This window comes from Mustela nigripes, chromosome 2 (assembly GCF_022355385.1).
Source record: "Mustela nigripes isolate SB6536 chromosome 2, MUSNIG.SB6536, whole genome shotgun sequence".
NCBI lineage: Eukaryota > Metazoa > Chordata > Mammalia > Carnivora > Mustelidae > Mustela > Mustela nigripes.
In genome coordinates, this window is record NC_081558.1 from 28131841 (window position 1) to 28155865 (window position 24025).

At 41.2% G+C, this 24025-nt stretch overlaps 1 protein-coding gene across 15 annotated transcripts in view; it reads right to left on the bottom strand.

Annotated features, from left to right (window-relative positions):
• The window catches only part of FHIT (fragile histidine triad diadenosine triphosphatase), a 1435937-nt gene that overhangs the window by 275621 nt on the left and 1136291 nt on the right, over positions 1 to 24025 (bottom strand). For all 15 annotated transcript variants that reach the window (XM_059390064.1, XM_059390066.1, XM_059390068.1 and 12 more), the window contains 2 exons: positions 3610 to 3755; positions 1044 to 1073 (listed from right to left, as the gene is read on the bottom strand). In XM_059390064.1, the coding sequence (XP_059246047.1) occupies positions 1044 to 1073; positions 3610 to 3755 (176 nt within the window). The remainder of the gene's footprint in view (positions 1 to 1043; positions 1074 to 3609; positions 3756 to 24025) is intronic.

Consider the following 24025-nt stretch of genomic DNA (forward strand, 5'->3'; position numbering starts at 1 on the left):
TATCGCAAGTAGACAGGCAGGCAGAGAGAGGGGGGAAGCAGGCTCCCTGATGAGCAGAGAGCCTGATACGGGGCTCAATCTCAGGACCCTGAGATCATGACCTGAACCGAAGGCAGAGACAACCCACTGAGCCACCCAGGTGCCCCACAAAAGACTATTTTTGGGGGGGACTGTTTGGAGCCAAGCATTTCCTTAGCCATTCACAGCCAGTCTCAAAGTCCTAAAACCGTAATTTGCAAAGTATCACATTAGCACCCTGGTTTGACTTCCTTCTGATTTCTAGCACTGGAAAAAAAAAAAAAAAAAAAAAGCGTTTTCTATGATTTAGGTGTAGGACCTAACTGCAGAGGAATTTGCATTTGTATGAAGGGGGCTGAAACCCAGCTTCAGAATCAGCCAAGATTTTATTCTTTTATTTTATTTTATTTGGGAAGCAGAGAGTACCCTAATAAATCCTCCTTTCGTCTTTCAGCACAGTTAAAAACCCATCTTTGAGCTCCAATGATTCCACTAGGTTAGAACCTGGGTATGAGAAACAAAGGGAGGAAAATTATAGGTACGTGGGTGGAGAGAAAGAGAAGAAAGAGAAGCAGGGCACGGAGCAAAGGAGAAGTGGGGGCTCGCACCTCGTGTCCCCGGTGCTCAAGAGCAACAAGGCAGAAAGAGGGTGTGTGACGAACACAGACATCCCAGCTTCACATGGGACCCGCCAGTCCACACAGGATTCACTTGTACCCTGCGCATGACCTCACCCGAACTCCCTTGACTTCAGTCTCTGTTTTTGGACTTCTTGATTTAGCTTCTGTTTTAGCATTTCCGCAATACTAACTTTACTACAAAAGGTAAATGTCTTGTAAACTAATGGGAAACATATTGCTTGGCATAGTTTATAATGTCAGGATTTATGGCTCTAACACTGAGGGTCTCTCTGACCTCGAAGATAACATAATGAACCAGCAATGTGCTGCAAATGGCTCAGTGTGATTTTTATTAGTTCTCATAATTGCCCCTTATTAATTTGTATGTACGTAATAAGCACTCACCTTCACAGTCTGTCCAGCTTCAGGCCCATCCTGGAAGAAGGGGAAAAAAATAGATAAATAACAGAGTGATACTAGATAGATGGTATCTCCTGCTTATTCAGAACTATCTCCCGTTAATAATTTAGAACCAATTTCATTGTGTGTTAATTTATAGTATTCTCATGGGGACCATTCACCTCAAATGTGTGGGACCAGACAGTTCTCCATTTCCGACTGAGAGTAAGTGAGAAGTTATGTATAAAAATGATATAAATTATCCAGTGAGCCAACCCTCTTGCCACTTTCCATGCTCTTTGCTCTTGGCTATGGTTTGAATTGCATTAAAGGAAGGTTGGAAATGTTTGGGGAGGTAAATCATCACACCTTTTGGTTATCTTTAAATCAGATGTAGTTTAATTAATGTCTGATTACTAGAGTTCTCTACTCAAACCCCCCCCCCCAAAAACCCAAAAACAAAACAAACAAACAAAAAACCCTGCTGTAAACATAATCCATTAAGCAGGAAATGGGTTGTCTTATATGAGAAGATCACCCAAGAGTGGGCCTTCTCTGGCTGTCCTGAGCTTAGGTTGGGGGATAGGGGAGCATTCATTGTTGCTGGACCTTTTTCCCATCCTGGTTCCTCCTCTCAGCTTTTTAAAACCCAACAAAACTATTAGTTTAGCTGAAAATAAGCTAACTTGCCCAGTCATCATCATAACACAAAGCAAAAGCAAGTGTTTAGCGGGTTTGAGATACCAAGCAATGCCTATAGTCAAAAACTGTAAAACTAAAATAGAACCCTGCAACTTTTAGCAAGTCTTTCTACCTCTGCAACCCAGACTAATGGGTAAGCATGTTTGCCCTGCTGTGGCCAAGATGAAGTAGAACTCTGCATCAGTGGTTTTCAAACTTGAAATCATGGCCCATTAGTGGGTCATGAAGTCAGCTTAATGGGTTGTGATCAGCACTAAAAACAAATCAGATAATACAACAAAAACGATTAGAGTGCACTGAAAGGGTAAATGCTATTTTGTAAAACTCTGGTTTCCTTTGTCTATATATGTATCCATGGAAAGGAAGGGTCACACTGTTGTGGAATAAATATCCTAGTGTGGTTTAAAGCTTTAAAAGGTTTGAAAACATGGCATATATGAAAGTACTCCAAGTGTTATGCACAAGTCAGTTCCTATGTTTATGGGATTCACTTTCTAGTAAATCATGTTAGATAACTAGCCTTGGCTATTTCCAGTGAATGTGAATTTTCTTCTAGCATTTCATTTAACACTGACAGATGTCTTCAGCCACTTGCCTTCCATTTGGTCTCTCTGGAAACATGATTTGTTGCATAAGCTTGATAAACCCACCCTGAGATTAATTACCTGCATGAAGGTACTCAAATGGTTTGACATACAACACACACACACACTTTAAAGGGAAGTTTACTCTCAACACAGACAGGGCAGCAAAAAAAAATTTTAAGAAGTGGGTTTTGTTTGTTTGTTTGTTTGTTTTTTAAAGATTTTATTTATTTACTTGATAGACAGAAATCACAAGTAGGCAGAGAGAGAGGGGAAAGCAGGCTCCCTGCTGGGCAGAGAGCCCAATGCGGGGCTCCATCCCAGGACCCTGAGATCATGATCTGAGCCCAAGGGAAAGGCTTTAACCCACTGAGCCACCCAGGCACCCCTAAAAAGTGTTTAACAGCAGTTTTAGTCCAAGCCTTTCATAACCTGAAAATAGTGGCCTTCTTTATCTGTTGTCTTTGAATGTCTGTGGTGGGGAGATGAGAGGGGTCGGAGGATGGCAAGTATTCTGCATAACTAAAGCACCTAGGGAAAGGTATCACAGGATGGAAAAAGCCAATTCTTTCCAAAGGGTCCCTGCAGAGTCATCCGATTTCAAGGCTGTTAAGGACTTTAATAATTAGGTATTGATACCCCCCCCTCTTCCCATGGGGAATCTGAAGGGGCATAAGATATGTTCTATTGATTTACTCAATTTCCACAACTGATGACTCACCACGACCTCCTTCTCTCACACTTTGTTCAACCTCTCCCTAAAAATCTCCAGTGATCTGGGGGCGGAGGGGGTCTCATTTTCTTCCTGGGAAGCAGGCCACACAGAATATCCAATCAATCCAGCTTCATACCAATCCATAATCGATCACTGGGGCTTGAGTTAAAGAGAAAAGGAACCCTCTGAGGGCAGTTTCTACTCTCCTAAAGTAGAAGAGGGCTAGGTCCATGCAGTGCTCAAGATGTATTTACCAGGTAGTAAAAATGACTTGTCCAGCCCCAGTTCTGGGAATAGATCTGGACTGTCTTATTGCCCATGAAATCACATGTTTATCATTCCCACCTGCTTCGTAAACAATGCTGTAGACAGTGTCTCAGCTGACAGTCTACAGTCCACCTTGGGGCCCGTGGGACAGTAGGGTGGTCCTGGATTAGATACACCTTTTTCTGCTACTGTATAAGACATGAACAACTCACCTTACCAGTGAGATGCCACTTAAAAGAGAGAGAGCCCAATGCTAGGGGGTGAAAAGGAAGAAAAATAACTTCTGAGCTATCTGTACACTCACCTGAATGGAAAATGTGAGAGAAGTCCCCTGGAAATGTTTCTCCACCACCATCCCGACCCTCTGGGTCGCCTGAAACAAATCCGCCACCTCATCGGGATGCAGGTCTCGGAAACGCTCCACCGGCCGAAGGGGACACACGAGGACATCTGTGGTGAGTTCTGTTAAGGTACACTTTGCTTGCTTTGGGTAGTATTTTTACCAAGAAATTTATACCCCTAGTACTGAATTCCCTTGGCCCAGGGCCTGAACTCTCAAAGACTAACGAATAAAAGAACAAATATTTATCAACCACCAAACTCCAAGAAGTTCAAAAAGAGCTTATAAACATGGTTAATTATACTTGGATGGCGCACTGAAGAAATTCTTTTAAGGGAAAGGGACATTAATGTTCAGAGAGACTCAAGTGCTGGCTGAAATAATTATGCCAAGAGGCAAAATCTATTCTGGACCATTATCTCCTGACCCCAATTCGAAAGCTCTGTCTTCTTCAGCAGCTAAAGGCACTGGGTTGGAAAAGCAAGCAGAATATCCATGATTAAAATTTTAATTTCAATATCTCTTTAGAGAAAAACGTAATAAAAATACTATAGGAGATGTTTTATTTATGTTTAAAAGGAGTGTCGACATTCTGAAAATGTGCCATGCCCTTCATTTCTGATAAGAGATGTGCGACGTGGTTAAGCAATTTATGACAAGTGTTCCTCAAGTTGATTATTAAGAATTCAGAAAGCCAGCTAAAGGTAAACCATTGACTTAAGAAAACAGGGTTTTTTGTTTTGTGTTTTTTATTTTTTTACTTAGGCCAACAAACCCATCTTAAGACAAGTCACCATAGTTATGCTACTGGCCTGAACAAACAAGATCTAAAGAAAAAGAAGATGAGGGGCATCTGGGTGGCTCAGTGGGTTAAGCCTCTGCCTTCGGCTCAGGACATGGTTCCAGGTTCCTGGGATCGAGCCCCACATCGGGCTCTCTGCTTGGTGGGGAGCCTGCTTCCTCCTCTCTCTCTGCCTGCCTCTCTTCCTACTTGTGGTCTCTGTCTGTCAAATAAATAAATAAAACCTTAAAAAAAAAAAGAAAAGAAAAAGAAGATGAGTTTGATCACATGTTGGTGGCAAATCAGTATTCAATGTTACAGCATCAATAACATTTCAGTTGTCTTTGTATTTGAACTCCTCACGTACATGTGGCTACATGCATACAATCAGGCATATGTGTGTTTGTGTGTGTGAATTCACACACATACACAGACGGACATATTAATTTTTGTTTAATTTTCAGGTGCCCACAGAGGAAGAAAAGTGTTCTAATGCTCTTTTCTGTTTCTCTCTTTTTTTCCTGTTTCTTGTTGTTTTATAAGAGTGTGCTTTGCCTGACGCTAAGCAGCTAAGGGGCATAATAAAACCCCAATTCTAGGACTGCGAGTACCACCAGAATATCAAGCACTGTGGCCCATCATACTGGTAGGACTCAGAGCCCAAAGGAAGATGCACTGAGCTCAGCTGGGTGGGCCTGATTTCCATATGAGAAGGGGGAGGTGGGCGGAGAGAGGAAAAACTGATTAATTTTGCTCATAATCAGGAAATTCATGTCAACGGTAAACTAGGAAAAGGGGCATTTGTTTAATCTGAGTTCATTTTTCAAGAGAGGAGAAGGGAAGACTTCACCCACAGGGCATCAGATACTTAAAAAGATAATTATCCTTCTTTGGCAGGGCTGCTTTATTATCATGGGTCAATGAACCGTTTAGAAATGAAGAATTTCCTTTCATTTCCTTTTAGCAGATTGCCAGCCTCCACTCCCACTGAATTGCCTTTTCTTTGTTAAAAGAGACCTTTTCCCATCATTCTCCTCCCAACACCCCCTTCTCCTTCCTCCTCCCCAGACCCTCCCTTAGGGCTGGACTTCACCAAACCACAGCAACATGACAACTTTGCTGGCTTCCAACAGTACCCACAATTGCCGTGGTGAGCTGTGTCTAAACACGGCGACCAGGTGGGGAAGGAAGGACATTTTATTTAAACAACGGCTCACTGTAAGAATTATGGGACTGAATCTGAAATTCTTTGTACCTGATGTAACTTCAGTAATATCAATGACGTCTGAAAATTTTTTTTCGTCCCAATGCCATAAAGATGTTTTATTATCAGTTCATTCTTCTTGTCTGATGCTAAGGATTGGCTTGACCCAATGTTTAATGAATCAAAACATTTACGGAAGTGAATTAAAATGGTTGAATCTGTCAGCTGTTTCATCCCGTGTACACACAAGGGCAGGGTCGTCTACGTGATATACATTTATTATTTTAATTGAAGGTTAATAACACTAATAACAACATGTCAAAAAGCAGCTGAGCAGGCTGAACGCATTCACTTTTAGGTGAATATTTTTCACCAGCCCATTTAGGTCATGTTGCCCTGACATGTATATTTCCTGAAATCTAATCCTTTATTAAGAAAGCTTCTTATCTGCCTACAACAAACAATGTCTCCGTGTGAATGACAGGATGAAACAGGGTTCAGTTTTAAAGGTGCTTACTCAGGCACGTGTTCATGTAGGTAATCCTTGTCTTTGTGCTATTGGGACCCAGCGGACGGACAAATAGGCATGTTGACCTGGCAGTGGACACACGGGTAGGCTTCAGAGGAGTCCACAGGGAGGTAGATGGGTCTGGATTTACACAGGGTGGGTGGGGCTCTGGAGCTCCTGGCTACTGTGTGAGTCACTGACCTGACCAACAGCAGATTCTAGGTACTAAATGGCATCAGGAAGTCAGGACCAACCACCATCCCTTAGTTCCTCTGAAACCAGAGCAGAAAAGAACCTATGCCCTAACCCCAAACCCAGGCTATGTCCCCACTGCTGCCTACCCTACTTCCTGCTGCTTTTCTTCCCCCACTGTTCTGCTCTGCACTATACATCTGCCACATCTGCCTTTCTTCTGTTCATCTAACACATTCAACTCCTTCCCAGATGGGGGGAGCCTTCGTCCCAGCTGTTTGTTCTGCCTACAATTCGATTCCCCATGATCTTCGCCTGGCTGCTTCTTTCTTATCATTCTGATTCTCATTCCAGGGCTCCCCTCCATGGAGCATTCCAGGACCACCAGTTTCAACAGCTACTCAGTGACTCTCTCTTCTGTCACCCGATTTCCATCCTGCCAGGGGCCTTGCCACCAGCTGGCAGTTTTCTGGGTTGGCTACTACCTACCTGAATGAGAATGTCAGCTGCACAAGAGTGAAGACTGCTTTGTTTACCACTGGCTCACCCCTGCCCGGAACACCAGACTTAATAAGCTTTGCTGCAATGAGGGAATACATTATGAACCAGACTTTCTTATCAGCTACCTCTGAGCACGAAGACCCTGACAAAATGGAGACAACACCCATTTATTTCCAGCCATCTCCTCAAGGTTGGGATGGTCTGCAAGATTTTTTTTTTTTTTTAATTCAAACAGATCTATTCCTAACATGTAGCATAATTGGAACCAATGTCAGATGTGAGCTGGAAAAACGTAAACTTGTTTTTCACGTAAATGAATTTTTATACGAGCACAAAGGATATATAATGATGAGGGTAAAAATCCTTGTGAAAAATCCTTTTTATGTATGTATTAAAAACTATAGAAAGAAGTGGTTTCTCAATTATTCAGAGTCTCTGGTAATCTAAACCTACCAAAATGCTGCTTTATAGTTTGAATAGGATTGCAATTCATTTGTTCACTCAGTGAACAGGGGGCACCAGGTAAGTGTGGAGGCTGTGCCAGGCTCTGGGAAGAGCAACAGAGAATAGGAAGTTGCTCCTGTCCTTCCAGTCCAGGAGACAGGCACTGGACCAGGTAACTATAGTACCATGGGAGGTACAGATGGAGAATTTGAAGATAAAGAGGCAGAGGGAAGCACCCAATGTAGCCCAACCTGGGAACCATAGTGAGGCAAGGGTTCCAGGGCAACCACAGGTGACCTCCAAGATTGATAAAGTACTCTGTGTTTCCCAAAAATATAAGCAGGTTCATAAAGGATTTAAAGCAGGTCAGCAAACATTTTCTGCAACACGTCAGATGGTCAAATTCAAAGTTTGGTGAGCTGTATGCCTAAGCAGCTCTAGACAAGACAAACAACAGTAGGCATGGCTATGTCCTAGTCAACTTCTATTTAAAAGGGGGGGGGACAAGCCATATTTGGCCATGGATCTTATAATGTCAACCCTTGGTTTAGAGGAATCACATCAGCAAGAGGTAACTAAAGGAAGCTAGAGCTATGTGGGGGCTCCATTCTTTTCCTGAGGTGAGGACTATAATGTTATTTAGATAGAATATTGGACAAACATCATTTTGGTATCTTAAAAATTGTCAGTTCTAAGGAAAACACCTGAACACGACAGAGAAATTTCATGAACTATACAGCACTTTTGATGCGTTTAAAGACTAATCCCAGTCAGAAAATGTGTTACAGTGATGATATCATGTAGGTAAATCCTAAGTGTTGCTCCCCAATGCAACTAAAGGAGTTTCTGCCATCTTTAATTGGAAGAATGAAGCATATGATCTACAAACACATGAAAGCACTAGGACAGTATGTTATTCACAAATTCAACTGAAAATAAAGGCGTTTTCTCAAAATAAGTGCATAAGCCTTGGAAGAAAACACCATATTGCTTAAAGATGGTGGGTATCACACGCTACATGATTCCCACAGACAAACAACTCAGGGAAACCAAATTAATTTTGAAAAAGCAGACAGCTCTTATAATCCTACTGCAACTTTGTATATGCCAGTAGTTTTAAGGTAATATCACAGATGTATAATTTAATTTAGAGATTCCTAGGCATCGTTAATGGGCAAATCCCACATTATACATTGGCTATTACAACACACCTTCTTTTGTATCCTCTTTGCTTGTGATTAATACCTCTGAAGAAACTTTTTAGCCAACATGCCTGATAACCCTCAAAGAAGTTAATCTACAGAATTGAATTTAATATATGTTTATTCAGGACCCATCATGGGTGAGAACCTGTGAAAGAGAGTATCAAATAGGAACTGGTCTCTCTCTCTCTCTAATCTAAAGGAGACAAGTCCATTCAGTAGTAATATTTTTTATTTTTTATTTATTTTTTCTTAAGAAGAGAAGGGAATAGTTAAGGGTTTAGTTCCTGTGGTCCACAAAGAGACTCCTCATAGCAGAGGAATATCAAAGACAACTTCCTAGAGCAGATGAGATTTCAAGTGAATTTTACAAATGGGGGAGTAATTCAACCAGTCGGTCGGCTGGCAACCCACTCATCCATCTATCCCACCACTACAGCCTCCTCTCAGTCCAGGGTTTCTGCTAGAGTTTTTTGGGCGCCAACATGAGTACAGCTGAGTGACCTTGAAGGGCTCACACTCTGATGTCCCAAACTGTCATACAGTCTAAACAGATCATCACATCACAGAGAGATGAAGACTATTGATAGAAATCAGTACAGAATGTTGTGGGAGCTCAGAGGAGGCAGAATCTAACTCTGCCTAGGGGTGTGAGATAAACTTTTCAGCATGGTCTTGAATTTCAATTTTCTAAAATCAGAAACTATTTCTCCAAATTTAGGCCAAGATCTGTCCTTGAAAATGGCCTAGCAACATGTGGTTAGCTTTAAAGAAAGTTGTCAGACATTCCTTCTTTGACACAATCTCTGTTTCATTTAGAGTGTACTCTCCATTTACTTAATCTTTCCAACAAACCCATAAAGTACTGTTATAATTCCTATTTTGCAAATGAGGAAATTATAGCTAATAGAAAAAGAGAAACTTGTGCAAGACACTCAACATGAGACTAAAACTAGAATTCTACCCAAGCCATGCAATTCCAAGATCCATGTTATTAACCACAACGCTGTGATGTTGCACTTTTTGTACTATTAGGACTCAGTCTCTGCCCACCCTCTTACTAGAAGTGTGCCCTGAATTCCCAGGGTCTGTTTGTGGAAGACAGTCATGGGTATTACAAAACACTAAGATACTGTGCAAAACTGCTAAATGCTGAGAGACGCCTAGTCTTGAATGAAGAAAGCAGTGGAAATACATAATCCCATCATGGGAGGAAGCCTCAGTGCTGGGCAAGGGAAGTTGTTAAGGATGCCCTTATTCTAACAGAGAACTGTGAGTAAGGACCTCAAGAATAAGAGAACTTCCTTGCACCAGGGGTTCACCAGGAGGAAGCATGGAGGGATGTGGAGCCTCCATTTTGGCCCTTCCCTCCCTCCATCCTGGCCTTTCTTCCTTCATTCATTTTTACTGAGTACAGTTGATTCATATCACATTAGTTTCAGGTGTATGACATAGTGATTCCACAAGTGTATACATATAATATGCTCACCCACAAATATAGCTACTACCTGGCCCTTTTCGATTTTTGAGGTTGGCTTACTTCAAGGTACCTTTGGCTCCCCTGGGCTGGCAGATTCTGAAGGAAGCTTAGCTCCAACAGTCAAAATCAATGGGTTAGGCTGACAGATACACTGTAAAATCTGGTGGCCTGTTGGACAGTGATTGAGAGTCACTGACTCTCTCACACTATTATTTGTATGACCAAGGACCACCAGAAACTTGGTAATGCCTTTCCTTTCCTTCTTTGTCTTCATTCACTACCAGACCAGAAATGCTTGTCTCTGTCCTTTGGGTGTAAACACTTAGGGTGTTTTTGCCACATGGAGGAGATGATGACACAACATGCCAGACCTTCTGCTGAGCCCTGGGTGGCACATAACTAACCCGAATACACACAATGGAAGAGAGAAATCAAATGGAATCTTGCTGCCATTTGAAGTTGGTGTGGTAGATGATTTACAAATACTACCACAAAAGTCCCTCCCACCTGCCCCTTTGCAAAGTGACTTTGTTTCTCTTCTCATCAAAAGTGGAAGTCTGTTTCCTCTCCCCTTGAATTTGGGCTGGACTTAGGACTTGCTTTGATGAGTGAAATGTGGTAGAAGCTTCACTGTGTGACTTTCCAGGGTCAGCCCTGAACAGTCAACAACTTCTGCTTTTTGTCCTTTTGGAACACTGAGACCAAAATGCCGTGAAAAGCCCAGGTGGCCTACTGGGGAATGAGAACCACATGGAGGAGAACTAAAGTACCACACCTGATAGCCAGCACCAACTGTTAGAACCTTCCAGTCACAGGAGACCTAGTGACTGACTTCCAACTTCTCTATCAGCTGCCTACTACTCCATTATGACAACAAACACAAACACAGTGGCCTAAAAAAGCACTACTTTGTTTTCTTGTCTTGATTCTGTGGGTGGTTTTTGTGCCGGTCTCACAGAGGAGACTGCTTTGAGTTGGCAGGAAGGGCTGAGGCTGGGCTCAGCTGGATCCACTGGGCGCTCACTCCACATGCACTTTCATCCCAATCCAGAGGCAGAAACTCTGAATGCCTCTGAAGGCTTAAGTTCTCCCATATTCTACTGGTCAAAGGAAATGACAGCCCAGCCCAGGTTGAAGGTAGAGAAATAAATTTCATCTCCTGACAGGAGGGGAAAGACCACACCAAAAAGAGGTAGGAACAGGGGCAGTCATGTCGCATCGGGGGTCATCACCATAACAATGGACTACAGGTAGTAACTGTGAAAATAAGTCCTGGGAATCTGATAAAAATGACCAGATGCCAAGATATCTTAGACACCTGTTGACTATCTATAGCCACGGCATGTTTGGAGCTGGGACAGGCCTTAAATATCATCCTTCAACTATTATAACATCAATATCTTCCTTGTTGGATGGGGGAAAAATGGGGGAATAGAGTGTTTAACTGATGTGCCCCAAAGTCACACAGGTTCACAAATGGAACTGAAACTCAGCTGTCTCCCTTCCCAAACAAATGCTCCTTCCATTACAAACAAGACCACAAAACACTGAGCCTCTGCCACCATGTTCCAGCGCTAACCCTCTAGGAGACATCAATAATCAGCTCCGTAACCCTGTCCCTGAACCACAGAGACTCAGATTCCTTCTCAATCCTGCCCTTGAAGCAGCTGTCACCAATCGGAGTGGGCATGTACCATGAGACCCAGGGGTCATTTCTCTGGCCTTCTCTCCTGCCTTGAGAATCACACAAACAACTGCAAAGGCCCTGGCGGAGTCAAGAACAAAGTGAAAGGTTGCAAAAGCGAGAATCAGCCCAACTACCTCAAATGTTCATCATGTTGCTACATTTTTATTCAAAATAAATGGGGTAAGTTTTAAATTTGCTCATCGTGGATAATAATTGATGATCTAAAAAATAATTTTATGTACATTTCCATGACAAGTAAGAAATATTTAAATACAGAGTCGTGACAGAGAAATGGAAATGTACTGATTCAGATGATTAATTAAAGAAGACAGCAGAATATTATTCTCAGAGTTGTTCAGACTTGCTCCCATTTATTTTTCCATATCTGATCTATTCTAGGGATTCAGAATATAAAAGTCACTAAAATAAATCAAACCATCAAAATATCATTGATTCTGATGAGGCTGATTAGCATGTGCATATATGAATATGGAGGAAGTCAGTATCCAATAATATGACGAAGAATTAGTCATTCTTCAAAACTAATAAAAAAGTAGAGTGTGTATTCATCTTACGACAGCTTAGTATGTCATTCAGTGACAAGCAAGGAATTTTCCACTTCATACTGCAGACTTCTAGAGACCCTGTGTAATAAGCTATTTGCTCTAACAAATAATCCTAGCCCTTGCAAATGTTTAAAATAATTCATAATGTCACTTCAAAAACAACAGGATGGACGGTGAGGCATTTTTTTAAGAGGAGATTCAATTTATTTCATTTAAATAGCACAGTTACAGAGCTTTGACTCAAAGTCAGTGGCATCTCTAAAAGTAATCTACTATTCACAGTGCAAGCACTTCTGTGAATTTTCTTATCAGTAAGGTAGAAATATTAACCCCCTCCCCAAATTAAGCAATACCACTCTGAAGAAGCAACTTGTCCATTCGGGCCCCATCTTTCTTCGCTGGATATCAACACCACCGTAACTCAATGATGACATCGTGGGACAGTCATCAACCATACGCATAAATGGCGTGAATTTAATTTTAAGCAAGTTTGATTTCCAGAATATAATAAACTCCAGGACAGTGTGATTAAGATAATGATAGGACTCTGCTCATTCCCAGATCTCAGGGCGAGTATCTCCTAAGCAACCATGAGAACACTCATGTTTTGTCCTGGAGACATACAGGGACAGTGAGTCCTCAATCATCTGAGGGTAGGGAAGGCAGGTATCCTTAACTAGGCACACCTGCCCTGAGCCACGCTCCGAGCTCCTATACCACTATGGACACTCAGAGGTGAGAATCACATTTGTAGGGAGAAGTGACCAGGTGGCCTTCAAATAAAGTAAAATCAAAGGGGAGCGTGTGGCCTGAAAGAACTACGGTACAGATTCTTGGGTTTAAATTTCACACATTATTCTGTGTATTCTTCAAAGCAAAGGAATCTTGTATTGATTAGCCTAAGAGAATCAGAATGGGAAAAGCTTACCTGCATTAAATTAAACATGTGGGGCCAAGTGAATAATGTTAGCAGGGGAAGGAAAAAGCATGTAACATTTGTTTGCGGCCTACTATGTGCCCGTGATAATCAGTGACCCTTTGAGGCAGGTAATATCACCCCTGTTTTTTCCCATTCAGAAGGTCTGGCCAATGACGTGAAACCACATACCCAAGGCGACACAATTATAAGTGAAAATCTTGGCTCAGGCCATGTGGTGAAATCATCTAGGCTATTTCAATGCCGCCAACGTCGTGGAAGTCTCCATGTGCCTACTGTGGTGTTCACTACAGCGGTTCACCAGAACCCTGCTTTTGTGAGATGTTATCACACATTAGACAGGAGGAAAAACATGGGTGCTTCGTGAGGATTAAAAAGCACCAGATGAAATGAAGTGAAACAAGTTTAAGACTGTAGTCATCAGGATATTTAATATGCTAACATGCATTCTGAGTTCTCAAAAACCAGAGATGCTGTGCAGCATTTCTCATATTTGCTTAACAATAAAACTAGTACTATTACTATTATTATTATTCTTACTTTGCAGAACACTGCATAGGACAAATGTTCTAGGGGATGTTCTTTGGGAATCCTGAGCAGCATCATTTATCTCAATATAGAGGTGCCTCCAAAACACAGCTATTTTTCAAACAAAAAATAAATATCCTGTTAATTCATATGGGCAAAGCAAGACGACATTCTGCTAAATGAAATACGTTGAGAAGGTGAGCATTAAAATACATCTAATGGGATAGAAAGGTCATTAGGGCTGTTCACCAACTATTTTAGGTTCTTGCCATATCCAGGCACAAGGTAGGATTATACTTCCCAGATCCTTGTGGTTAGATGAAGCTGAAGATGAATTCTAGCCAGGGAATTGGGAGCAGAAGTGATACACGTCGTTTATGGACGAGAGCTCTGAATTGCAGTGTGAGACCCCAAAGCTCTCTCTCCTTCTCCATGGCAACCGGAAACATCAGTTGTGCTATCAAACTAGACTGGCATCGCAGGTCAGCAGGGGGCTCTGCTCATCACCTGTTCTCAGGGACTAGAACAAGTCTGTCAAACAGGTTTCTTCTCTTTTGCTAAGTCCCAACTAACCTGTAGCAGCTGTTTCAAGCAGTATTTCAAAGAGGATTCTGAAACATTGATAAGAATCAGAAGGGAAGAATGGAGGGATTTGTTAGTTTGGTCTACCACGAGGGAAGGAGGAATATCCACGTGCATGTGTATCTGCCATTCTTCGATGAGAAAGCAATACAGAATTTCCCCCCAGGGCTCACATTTCCCCTTTCTCAATGATATGGAAGTCATTTCTAGGTAATGCAATGTCTCTGAGTAACAGTGATGAAAATCTGGTCTTATTGATATTGTCCTGGAGATACATTAAGGACTATGGGATTTAAATAATTCTGGTTAGGAGAGTATTAAAAAAGAGTTACTGTCTGGGCACCTGCGTGGCTCAGTGGGATAAGCTTCTGCCTTCAGCTCAGGTCATGATCCTGGGGTCCTGGGATCGAAGCTCAGGTGGGGAGCCTGCTTTCCCTTCTCTCTCTGCCTACTTGTGATCTCTCTCTCTCTGTGTCAAATAAATAAACAAAATCTTAAAAAAAAAAGAGAGAGAGTTACTGTCACTCAAAGTATCCTCCACAGTGTGCCAACATGGGAGTGGGAACACCCCAAAATGAGAATGACATAAAAATGGTCTCAGGCATTAACAGCTGGAAGGATATTGCAAAGAAGAAGAATTAAGTACACTTGTCAACTGAAGGAAATATTTAAGGATCATCTCCAATGAGGATTTTTTTTTAAACTTCAGATAGACTCTGCTATGAGATCACTTCAAAAACTCTATAAAAAATTGTGTTTTGGGGTTTCTTTTGTTTTTTTAATTCCAGTACAGATCAGGAAGTAATGCTAAAGGTCTGTAATTCACTGGAGATCTGCTGGAAAGCCAAAGGCAAGGTAAGTAATTCCATAGCATTTGACCACGTATGCTTCTATTCTACCAGCATGTGAATGAGGACAGAACGTCTGGAGTGTCTGCTTCTACAGACTGGGACCCAAATTCCCTTACAGTGAGGTTCCTTCCAACACAAGCGCCACTAGGTCCTGAAAAGCATGGATTCCACTTCTGATTTGCTAATGCCACTCAAGAGCCACTGAAAAGTCCAGTTTCCATCAGATCTCCAGTACAGTTGGACAAGCCCATGAAGCAAGCCACACATCATAGTTTGGACACTAAGGAAGGCAGAGAGCAACCAAAATATAAATATGGAACAGCAGAGACTCTTTAATAGGAGAAAAGAAATAGGAAATGGGAGACTTCTCTGACTCCATTTTCTGCCTCTTCTCCAGAGCGAGTAAGACAAAAAAGGGAATATTCTTCAGGGAAAGCATTCTTAGAAGACAGGAAATATTCCCGAGTAGACAGGCTCACATGGCATTTCCTGGTGCCACACACAGTGTGAATAGTGCAGAATAGGTAGTCAAGAAATATTTAGTGGAAGAGAAAATGACATGCACGCTCACTCGTTGCAATCTGCGAAACAATTCTTTCACGTGTCTTCAAAATGTTTCAGAAATTGTTTCTGAGACCATTGAACAAGACCAGACTCAACTAACATACATGAAAATAATTAAGGGAAATGCACTTACTACTTAAAAAAAAAAATGCTTAGTTCTGAATTCTTAATCAAAGAGAGACCCAGCTAAAGGCATAGAAAAACTAAATATAAGATACCCTTCCCTTTGCACATCAAAGGCAGTGCCTGCATTTTAAATGAGAAACTTGTAGACCATTAACTCATTGGAGCTTGGAAAGATCTGAGAATAACATTGTTCTATGTTCTTTTAAAAAAAAGGAAGAGGTCTTTCTTGGTGACAGATACAAATGTTGATAGAAAAATTCCTTATTTCAAAAACAGAGAGCCTTAAGTATGTTAATTGGACATTCTCAGAATGTGACTTAACCCCCCCCAACCAAAATAAATAAGTAAACAAATTCAGTCCCAAAAGAGATGTGAGAATATTTCATGTTGAAAGGTGTACTGTGTTTAATGAATGAATTTCTCTGTGAATTACTGAAGGAAAGCCATAAAGCCAAATTTTGGAGGAACAGGTAGAAACAAAACACTTTTTAGGACGTTGTATGTTTTTTATTTATTCATTAAGAATTATTAACTTAGAGGGGTGCCTGGGTGGCTCAGTGGGTTAAGCCGCTGCCTTCTGCTCAGGTCATGGTCTCGGGGTCCTGGGATCGAGTCCCACATCGGGCTCTCTGCTCGGCAGGAGCCTGCTTCCTCCTCTCTCTCTCTCTGCCTGCCTCTCTGCCTGCTCGTGATCTCTCTCTGTCAAATAAATAAATAAAATCTTTAAAAAAAATTATTAACTTAGAGAATAATTAAGAAAGTTAATACTCTTACACTGGAATTAAAACACCAGAATTAAGATTAAAAACTTAAAAAAAAAATAAAAAGCTTCCTACATGGTAGGTATTGTGTAGGATGCTTAGGACAGAGCAGGTACTAGCCATGTGTACCATGCTCCTTCCCATCCAGAAGTGTACATTGTAGAGGGTGAAAAGGCAGGAAACAGATAAAAATGTCCTCTATTGTGAAAGAGACAAGGGTGGACATAAGAAAGCCAAGATGCAATGGTAAAAGGGGAAGGATATTCCAAACCAACACTGCTACCTGGGAGTGAGCTTGGCCTGCTGACCCGGAGCACGAGGAAGGAGCACTGGCCCTCCACAGCTTTGGGGGTGGGGGAGCAGGCTGGACTAATTCTACGTGCATGGGGAAGCCTCTGAGGCATCTCAGGCAGTGCGTAACAGAGATTTATAACAGAATCTGAGTTCTCTTTTAGAAAGAGCACTGTAAATGCTGTAGAGAAAAAAAATAAATAAATAAGATTCAATTAATGCAAGGATAAAAGCAGAAGACCGCTAGGGATGGCTTTACCAGAGACTAGCTAAGAGATTCCAACTAAGCCCAAACTATGGTGGTGACAGTGTAGATACAGAAAATTTGAAACATATTTCTGAGGCAAGAGCAACAGCACTGACTGATGGGGGGTGGGGAAGAAGCAGAAGGGGAGTCCAAGAAGACTCCAGGGTTCTGGCCTGAGGAGATGGGTGGGGAGAGTGGTATAATTTAGGAGAGAAGGTGGTTAGCTGGGTGGGGAGGCAGTGTCATATGGTTCACTATTTAGAGACCTTTCCTTCTTGAATTCACAGATTTCCCAAAACCAACAAACCTGGGGGTGTAGATGGACCCCAGGGCTCCTATGAATCTCCTGAAAATGCTGGCAAGATGGGATGGATATGAGTGTGTGTGTGTGCGTGTGTGTGTGCACTGTTCTCCTGTGGTCTTGAATTTGCAAAAAATTCTTAGCCTCCTGACTACAACTAAGATAAGAATCACTGATTTGAATTAGAAAAATTATTTGGAATTAGTTCCCAGGAGAATGATTAAAAACAGACTCACACTTCTATCCATTGTAGCTTAGAATCTAATAGATTTGATGTAGGAAAGATGTTAGGGTTTGAAGCTGATGCCCAAGAAATTAGTTCCCAAGAGAATGATTAAAAACAGACTCACATTTCTATCCATTTTAACTTAGAATCTAATAGACTTGATGTAGGGAAGATGTTAGGGTTTGAAGCTGATGCCCAAGAGAAAGTTCTTGAGACATCTTTGGTGCAAAAAGGCTGTTTTATTAAAGCATGGGGACGGGACCCATGGGCAGAAAGACCAGCACCAGGTCATATGATGTGGCCCATTATATGCTTTCAGATTGGGAGGGAGTTCGGGAGAGTATAAGTCTCTAAGGAATTTGGAAGCAAGGTTTCCAGGACCTTGAGAGGGCTAGCTATTGTTGGGAAAAGGTCATTTATTACTGTCCAATAAAACTGTAGTTATTAGACCCTTCCAATGTATATCGGTAGGTCATACTCTTGGGGGGTGATTGCCAACATGTATCCTGGGGAGAGGGGGAGATAAAGAGGTTTCCAAAGAAATTTTTATATGTTTAAGTAGACTTGCAGGATCCTGGAGGTCAGGCAGAGACTGTCTTTTGCCTTTAGCAAAGTATTAACACCGAGGCAGCTGGGTGTCTAGAGGAATGTCACTCTGCCTGTTCAAGGATTTGTCAGCAGGCTATAGGTAGGAAGGAAATTTAACTTTTTTTCTGCCTTTGTTTCCCATGTCAGACCCGCTCCTGAAATGTGAAAAAAAAAGTTAATTTTGTGTCTGAGCCATGTTCAGAAGGATGAACATAGATGAGCCCTTCACAAAAGACAAACTAAAGATTTCTTTCTACATGGCATAACACTAAAATCATTTTAATCTGATTCAGCAGTGAACAGTTTAAGATGTGTCTCTTCCAACAAAAGACAGCTGGACACATAAAGATGATTGTGTGATCCATTCAAAATTAAAGAATAGGCTAAATCATTTACAACAATAAAAATGCAGAAAATCCTACTAGGAAAAAAAAAAAAAAAAAACATGTGAAAACTCTAAGAAGCAAATGATTTCTAAATGTTTCCAAAATAGGAAGCAAAAGACATTTTAATGTCACTCCGGTAGCTTCCAGAATAGAGTAAGTTAATCAGGCAGCCTCTAAAAACAAAGAGGCAATTCATTAAAAACAAATAAATTTAAAAAAAATTCAGCAAGAAATGTCAAGAAAGCAGGCTTTTTCAAGAGAATGATTTGTATGCAAATATAGCTCAGCATTTATCACTAAAATCTCCAAAGTCTGTAAAGGGACAAAGTTTGTTCTTTCCAGCTTCTTAAACTCTTCTTATCAAGTCAACTGCCAATGACAAGGAAGGTTGTGACATCTTTAAAGCAGTAGTAGAAGAGACATTTTCACACATATCACACATAGAGTGTTTCAAACCACAAACTCCTAAGCTATTCTTTCTTTCTCAAATTTCTTAGCCTAGTGTCTTTGTTAATGCTAGGCTACTATTTATACCTACTTCATTTGGTGTGTTACAAGGGTTTTTTTGTTTGTTTTTTTAATAAGGGATTTTTTTTTTTTAAGATTTTATTTATTTATTTGACAGAGATCACAAGTAGGCAGAGAGGCAGGCCGAGAGAGAGGGAGAAGCAGGCTCCCCACTGAGCAAAAAGCCCAACACAGGGCCCGATCCCAGGACCTCGGGATCATGACCTGAGCTGATGGCAGAGGCTTAACCCACTGAGTCACCCAGGCGCCTCAATAAGGGATTTTTAATAGCATATTTCATGCCATAAAGTGAATGCTACTAAGCAAATGGTTGCTTAAAAAATTAATAGAAGTAACTTCCTTTAAGGCTTCCTTCTGGATAGCACGCCCCTCCTTGAAACCACAATGTGGAATAGGGTTTGAATATTGTTCACTGATATGAGGGTTCTTATCGTGAGGAGCCTAGAACTTTCCTACGCCACATACGAAACTTCATCGCTCTGTTTTCAAAGTCCACTCACCTACCCACCTCCCTACCTCATATCTCTCTCTGTTTTTCTCCCCCATCATTACTAGCACCGCTGGAAACAGGTGCTAGGGATAGGTTAACTGACTATAGTTAGCGTCTTTCACTCCAGTTTGAACTATATCAATTTTTTAAAACACAATTATCAATAATAAAAAAAAAACTCACAATAAGAAAAAAAAAAAACCAAGAGCACTGAAGACATTCAAAATATTGAAGCACAATCAGGATTTGTAACTTTTTTCTAGGCTCTCACTTCCGATGTTGGGTTTAGGCAGCCAAGCACATGATACCATTTGCCTAATGTTTAAATGAAAAGACCCAACAAGCTCAGAAGAATCTATGAAAATACCAACTTAAACCCAATATTTCTATGTATTTTAATTTTATTTTGTGTATAACTGAAAAAATATTTAAGCAGGCTAAGAAAAGAAAAAATATTGAAGAAACAGATATTCTGGCAATTTCTTACTAAGTTTATATTTACATGTTATTCCTCCTGCAGGATTTTAAAACTCACTCCCATTTCCTTATATGCCCAGATATTGAAAACACATATCTTTGCTACCTGATAATCTTCTGGTATGGGAAATCAAACATTGACTCCAATACTTCTCATTACCAATATCACCATCATCACCAGCATCTTTGCTACCAAAAAGTAGAAATTATATGAATTACCACATTTTGCTAAAATAGCGTCCCAAATTTCTTATTGATAACAGAATGTTTTTCCCGGAGACTGCAACCTCAAATACTAAGCCAGAGAGGTTCCATCATTATCAATGTTTCCATATGGAGAAAAAACAAAACAAAAAAGCCAAGCCTCTCCTTGAAAAAAAAATACTCCCTTAGAATCTCATCTGATCCAGCTTAATCTATGAAAAATGAAAAAAAAAAAAAAGAATTCAAATGAGAGGGATTATTATGGATTTTTAATGTTTTGATATTCTTATATCGATAGTAATTTACCTAATATAGTCAATGCCTATAATGCTGTCCAGTGGGACTTTCATAATGAGGGAAAAGTTCTATATCCTACACTAATATAGTAGCCACGAGCCCCGTGTGGTTACTAAGCAGTTAAATGTGGCTGGTGGGACTGAAGGACTGGATTTTAATTGCATTTAATTTTAATTTTAAAATTAACAATTAAACATCAACTTTATATTTTCACTTAAGTAGTTTCCTATAGCCAGGAGCCACCAGCAGCTACTTGTTTCTACACTGGACAGCCAGGAGTAGAAGCCCCAGGTACCTAACAACAGGGAGTTGGGAAAACTGACACAAATGGGAAAATACATACCCCAAGATGGGGGGGACACTACTTCATTGTTTCTTTTTATCAAGCAAAACTGGAAATTGGAGGCTCTATGTAATTCTATACTTAACTTCCAGCCCTTACTCACCATGATTCTAACACTTGAAAATATCAATGACCACAGTTTAGTTAAATAATACCAGTTCCCTGACAATGTAGTTCAGATTTCAGTGACCATTGTTTGTTAGCTCAGAGGCAATGTGTAAAGTACAAATCCATTGCCACGTCTTCTGTCCGTACCACCATGTGGGTAACAGATGTGCATCTTGACCGGTGATCAACCACTGTACTTCTTTCAAAGTCTGCTGGGGATGGGTCACCGCGCACCTGTCATTGGTCACACAGAGCCTCCCGGTCTTCCGCTGGTTAAACCCCAGTGACATTTTACAAACTTGGACAGGCAGAGGAGGGAACGGGCCAAGAAATAGGAAAGTGCGACAAAGAAACAAAAAATGATGGCGGGGGAGGTGACTTGTGAATCAAACATAAAGGAAGTTATGGGAGGAAGAGTCGAGTGTGGGAATGTTGGGAACGTGGACCAAGCTGCGGCTCAGACACTAACCTTGGAGCCAGAGGAGCTTAGCTAAGGCAGAGGTATTGACATAAATGCAGGAAGCGGTCATGACAAAAAGAGGGAAGACGTCTCAGAGGAAGGGATACCAGCAAAACACTTAACGATTACAAACAAACAAACAAAAAACAAAAAACCCAACTTCCTATTTCACCACACTGAAAGCACAGAGGATAAAATGTTGGAAACTGATCAAAACTCCGAAAGGAATGTGACAATTTGCCATGGCAGAGAAAAGATGTTCCATCTGTATTTTAAGTTATACAACCAGACAAGGCAGGCGAGTACTGTTCAAACTACTCTTGATAAATGTTTTCCAAAGGGCGGGGCGGGGGGCACTTTCTCAATGTTTCTAGTGTTTTAAATTACCAGTGCACTAAATAGTCTTAGTCCTCTTCCCCCCCCCCCCAAATCCCCTATATGCATTTGACATACAGTAAGAATTGTGTTTTGACAACATTTTTAAAGGTCATGGAGCCATCATAATTTTCCCCCATTCATTATTAAGACTGCTTTGCAAGGTTTCAGCTTTCCTGGTCATTTTTCAGTCCCAAACTGCTGTACATAGTAAATACTTCAAATTCATAAAAAATACTGTGTAGGGCAAATAAGAGGTATGGTTAATGGGCCACATATTTAAAACCTGTGCCAGGAACTAATGTCATACTTGATGTGCTTCTCAGTAATAGCAGGACAGAGTGGGCTGAAGAAATTCAATGACTGTAAGTGACTTTAAAAAGATGTATTTATCCAATACTCTGACCAGGAAGGGTAAACCTATTGTCACATGCCCCTGAATCCTAATAGACTCTCTGGCAAAAATAAAGTTGACAATTTATTTTTTTTTTCTCCAAACAGCTAGAGAACTGCATGTTACCAAACCTCTTAACCCCTCAATGCATCATTAAATCTGGCTGTTAAGCATTAAAGTTTCTCCATGAAATGTTCTCTTATACCTAATAATATGAAGGGAGGTGAATTACATAAGGAACATCAACACCACGCATGTCCCCTATTTAATATGGATGATGAACAGCAAGCAACATTCCTGCCGAAATCCTTGTTTTGAGACAACAGAAGGGATAGAGATGGATCTACCCTTCCCCTCACAATGCTCTGCGATAGACCCTTCCCATAGCAAATCCTCTGCTACCAGTCCCAGTGCTCTTTAGAATGGAGGCCACCTCCCCACGTTCATCCCTCAATCTATAGCCCAGCACTTGGAGCCCTGGCGAGGTCTCAGTTCAAATGTCACCTTCTAGGGGACCTGTCCACTCCATCTAAAGCAACCCTTCTTCCATAACTTCTTCATTTGCCGGTATCCTTCAGAACCTGATTTGAATCCTGAACTAAAGCATTCATTTAGGTTTACTTACTTCCTGCCTAGAATGTCAGCTGAAATGAGAGTCCGGGTGGGACTTGTCCGGTGTTCAGCTGCGTCCTGATGCCCAGTACAGTTCCCGGACATAACACACTTGCTAAACACCACATGCATAGTGGTGGCAGGGTGTTTTGAAGCAACGCATGTTTAAGTGAATGACTATTTGAACGCATGACTGCTGAAAATGATGCTTGATTAATAAATGAATTAGTCTGAAACTATTGCCTTATTTTAGTAAGTTGAAAGTAGAAAAAATAGAGAACTGTTGTGCTCCTCACTAATGTTTCACACCAACCAACAGAAAATTCTCTGGGTTGTCATTCCTTTTCCTAGGTTTTGCCCTCAGACAAATCTGAAGATGAGAATTCTTGCAGTGGGTGAGCTCCCCAGGTCCAGCCTACCATTTGCTCAACGACAAGATGGAGACGTTTCACTTCACAGCAGCATGTGTGAAAACAGCTTGGGAACTTTTGTTAAGAATAAGCTCAAGATGAGTCGACAGAGAAATGTTGTTTCCACAAAACACATTTTCTCTCAGAATGTGAATGCCAATCTGGTTTTGAGTTGAGGGAGGCGATTTCTCACTCTGATCTTTGTTGGCAAGGCTGTTCTTGGAGTTTTCTGTCAACATGGGAGCCACCAGGGACCGCCTATAGCACATTCACAGAAGGGATAAGTATAGATGAGGAAGATCAGACAAAATGGAAATGCAGAAACAAGGGCCAACCTTCAAGCCACAGCATTGCCACGGCTGTCCTGTAGGGAAGAGGAAGATGCCGGCTAACCTGGTAGTGAGTGGGAGAATACAAACCAACTAGTAAATGACAGAAAACAACTAGTAAATGGTGGAACAGAATTTCAGTCACACATGTGGGCTGAGGAATGACCCAGATCTGGATTCGTATTTCATGTCTCCCACTTTTTTAAGCTATTTGATGTTGGGCAAATCAACTCCTTGTGTCATAGCAGCTTCGCCTGGAAAATGGGTATTATTTATTCAGTTTGTACTTCAGGGAAATCAAATCGTTTCAGTGATGGGACATTATCTAAAGTATTCCCATTCTGGGGGCGCCTGGGAGGCTCAGTGCGTTCAGCGTCTACCTTCGACTCCAGATCATGAT